The 3,796-nt window shown below is 39.7% G+C and overlaps 1 protein-coding gene across 1 annotated transcript; it reads right to left on the bottom strand.

The window, feature by feature from the left end:
* Positions 1–46: 46 nt before the first annotated feature.
* On the bottom strand, positions 47–3,592 carry LOC120737176 (N-lysine methyltransferase KMT5A-like). Its single transcript, XM_040037738.1, has 4 exons — positions 3,401–3,592; positions 2,509–2,617; positions 2,057–2,219; positions 47–311 (listed from the first exon to the last, which is right to left on the bottom strand). The coding sequence occupies exons 2-4, from the start codon at positions 2,609–2,611 to the stop codon at positions 47–49; spliced, it is 531 nt and encodes a 176-aa protein (XP_039893672.1). The 5' UTR covers positions 2,612–2,617; positions 3,401–3,592.
* Between the last annotated feature and the right edge of the window lie 204 nt (positions 3,593–3,796).

Raw genomic sequence — 3,796 nt, 5'->3', positions numbered from 1 at the left:
TAATCGAGAAACTAATCGATTATTGAAATAATCGTTAGTTGCAGCCCTAATTGTGACATCTAGATATGTAGGTTTTAAACAACAATTCATAGGGGGAAATTTTTTTTAAATGACCCACCTTTTTCCGCCAGGGCCATTCTTTCCCACCATAGTCATAAGTAATTTCACTTCCTGCCGCAATTTCCTTCAGTGCAAAAAGGCAGAGATGTGGCTTCCCTTCTGCTTCAATCAACTTCATTCTGCAATTTGGTGTCCTGTGTTCATCGTTTACTAGTCGCCCAAATGACCCATCTTCAAGTGCTCCATCAATACTGCAAATTTGGAAACATACATTAAACAAACATTTATAGTGACACGCCTATGAACTATACTATAATTTTTAAGCACCAACACAAACACAACATCCAATACAAGTTTAGTTGTTAAATGCATAGTTGATAAGTTAAAGAGGGTCCATCAGTCAAGGACGCGTTGCTTTCTGACTGAGATAAGTGTTTGCGCTTCTACTTGTGCTTAGAGCTTAAACGTGGTTTTGTTGTACTGTCGCGCTGACCTGTAGTGTAGGTGTGCTGTTACTCTTCTCTTCCTCCTCTGCCCACTACCTGCTCTGTGCTGCTGCTTGCGCGTGGCGCTGATTAGACCTTGTGCAATCTACAGCTAAGCGCAGCCTGGTGCGCACTGCTCCGCCAGGTGAGTTGAATTAGAGCAATCAAGGGCGGGCGTGCCTAGTAGACCTTAAAATGCATGCAGCAGTCATTTGACCCGAGTGTGACATACTGAGAGGACAGCAAACCAAGCACAATCCACTTTCCACTGTGAGGAAGACTTTGAGTTAGACAGGCTATCGGTAAGCTCGGACTCATATTTGCTGCTTATGTTTGGGAACTATGGAAGCTCAATTGTGGAAATGTATTTATGCTTTGGGAAATAGTTATTGCATTTAAGTTTAAAAAAATTATATTGATATTAAAATAAATGTTTAAGTTTGAATAAACTGTTTATGTAGATAGTGTTTCCCACACTTATGTTAATTAATACTAAAAGTAATTACCCCAAATCCTTGGTTAAATCTTAAAACTAGTGTAAATATGTTTGGTTTAATTTAAGGAAAATAATTCTTTGTAAAAGAAAATCCTTGGTTTCAGTCTTTATTAAAATATTTGTAAACTCTAAAATGTGTACTTTAAAAAATGTAATTGTTACAGAAAGTGTAACAAGTGCAAGGTAGACCAGTTTATTTCATCTTTGTTGTTTGAAATTACTCACCTCTGATTTAAAAACTAATGAATGTAAAACTAAAACTAGGATAAATGATAGTTTAGACAAAGAGGCTTTACTGAAGTGTATATTTTTGTTATTTTGTTTGTCTTCTGTATAATGCATTTAATTAATCTGAATGATTAATGAAATGTTCTTTTTTGTGTTGAAAGGTTTTTCACCTATCCATCAAGCCATCCATCTACCTACCTCACAGACAGAGAACACTTGACATGTACTATTTTGGCATTGTACATATTACAGTAGTTTTGGACACAGTATAACAGTGCACGAGTCTCCGTGTCCACATGTGCCAAATGCGCACAGACACAGGGCCGCTCATTCAGCCCTGGCCATTTGAATTTTCTCTTATTATTTTCTCTATCTCTATATTATATTTTAAATCTTCACAGCAGCGTGAGCACACTGTCTTAGCTGTAAAATGTAGGCTTATATTATTACCCCTCTAACCCCGTACATTACGCCCGTGAGTGTGTATTAGAGAAGGCACACACAGGCTGAATACGGGGACTAACGGGCCCTCAGCATATGTGGAGTCCCGTCAGTCCCCAGTACTGCGAGTTCCCGGGGACCACAGGGTCACCGGGAAATGACGGAGCCTCAGTAAGAATGAGATCCCGCTATTCCACGGGTCCGTCACTCCCCCTTCTATAGATTCTGGGGACTGACGGGGCCGGGTACCAGAGGTAAGGACTCGTTAAAGAGCAATATGAGATGTTTGCTTCAGAAATCCTGACCTTGCAATAGAAATGTAAACATTCAGTCATTTTGAATTTACCACAATGTCTTCTGCTTCCATATGAATTCAAACATGAAGACTGAACATGCGCTGGGGTACAGGTTACGTCTGTGTTCAGCTTCAGTTGCATCAATAAGCTCCCCTCTATACTCGACCACGAAGTCTCCTTGTTTGAAATTGGCTAAAGTGAAGATGCCACGACCTGAAGACACAACCATATTAGAGACACAGGCGTGGCAGCACTGCAAATAATCAATTCATTAAATATGTATATCTGTAAATTGCAAGTATGCAATGTTGTGCTTTTTTCAATTCTACATATATAATAAAGAAAACATGTCCAAGTGCAGAAAACATAAATAGCCAGGCTCGCTAATAACTAAATTATTATTAAAATACCTTTAATTTTAATTTATATTGATGTTTGTACAGGTCACCACTGGTGATGCGTAACCCCTCAGTCTAGCCTGCAGTGTGTCAAAGTAACTCACCTTTAACTGAATTAATAAATTTGATTTCTAACATTGAATTCTTGTCTCTTCTTGCAAGGATGTGATTAATGGCATCCTGAAGGGGAGTGGTTCTCCGTGACATGATTTGCTAAGGAAATCAAGATAAAAATGTAAACACATCAAAACTTCAAGCCTTTATGCTTACAAGGGCATTAGTAAAGCTGAATGAGAAGCACCCCCCCCCCCCCCCCCATGTTAGCGTATTATTAGTTTAAGGTTATTTTAGTTTGGTGATGAGTGCTGGAGGGATTCTGGTTAACAGATAAATGGATGGGGGCGAGGCTGTATTTGTGCGGATTAACTTGACTGTGTTCCACCTGTGTTGATTAAGTCAAGTATCTGACATGCTCCACCCAATTTTTCTTATTTCACTAATAGCATGGATACTGAAACTGTTTCAATTGAGTTCTATGCTCTCATTACATTCACATAACAGACACAGACAAGGCTGATGTCTGAGTTGTTTTAACAGAAAGCATGCACTTGCAGATATTAAAGATACTTAAATGTCCTAATTTAACTAAAGCCTAACTCTGACTTAGCCTAAACCTGTCTGTCAAACTAAGCTTTAGATCTCTCAGGAATCATGTGCTCTCATCAACACAACTAAAGAGCAAAACAAATGTTTGTTTTTGTTTTTTTTTTTTACAATATTTTATAAACAAATGTGTGCAGAGTGACATCAATACTGTCTCAATTTGATTTCATAAATCTAAAGAGTTTTTGTATTTGCCTTCCAATGTTTCCTTGGTATTTGGGCAAAGATCATCTAATAGCAGTAGCAGCCATTTTACATTAAACAAGTGATCTTGTCGTGAAAAGGCCTTCTTTCAAACTCAGTGAAACATCACACACTTGTGTAATTTCTTACCTTGAAACAAGTGATGAGATTAGGCCAGGGTAAAAATAACCATCCCGGTGCTTGGGACAGTCCGGGAATCCCCGCCCCGCGTGTTGCTGTGACCTCCGTGAACCGTTCCGCGTGCTCCGGCCCGCTCCGCCGTCCTCACCTCGTTGTGGTCCGGTCCCCGCGGTGCGCTCTCCGCCGTATGCTTTCCACCGTACCTCGTCGTTTCCCTCACCTGCCGCCTCACCACGGCTGTGCCTACTCTGAAGCACTGTGTCTGTCAGAACGCCCGTCTTTTAAAGTTTTTATAATTACCTTCTTACCTTTTCTCCAAAGCGTTTCAAAACTCTGCCAAAATTGATGCGCTTACTTATTCATCGCCTCAATCAGTCAGTCTAAATCAATTGATGTAAATATCAA

Source organism: Simochromis diagramma, unplaced genomic scaffold (genome assembly GCF_900408965.1).
Source record: "Simochromis diagramma unplaced genomic scaffold, fSimDia1.1 OVJJ01000327.1, whole genome shotgun sequence".
Classification (NCBI taxonomy): Eukaryota; Metazoa; Chordata; class Actinopteri; order Cichliformes; family Cichlidae; genus Simochromis; species Simochromis diagramma.
The sequence above is the reverse complement of the archived record's forward strand: the minus strand, read 5'-3'. Positions and strand labels throughout refer to the sequence as shown.

What these genes read in the sequence shown, in the direction of transcription:
- LOC120737176 (XM_040037738.1), bottom strand. Translation starts at nt 2,611, where the DNA reads ATGTCACGGAGAACCACTCCCCTTCAGGATGCCATTAATCACATCCTT. An exon ending in ATTTATTAATTCAGTTAAAG is followed by an intron (nt 2,220 to 2,508) that starts GTGAGTTACTTT and finishes TTGTGTCTTCAG; the next exon opens with GTCGTGGCATCTTCACTTTA. An exon ending in TGGAAGCAGAAGACATTGTG is followed by an intron (nt 312 to 2,056) that starts GTAAATTCAAAA and finishes CCAAATTTGCAG; the next exon opens with TATTGATGGAGCACTTGAAG.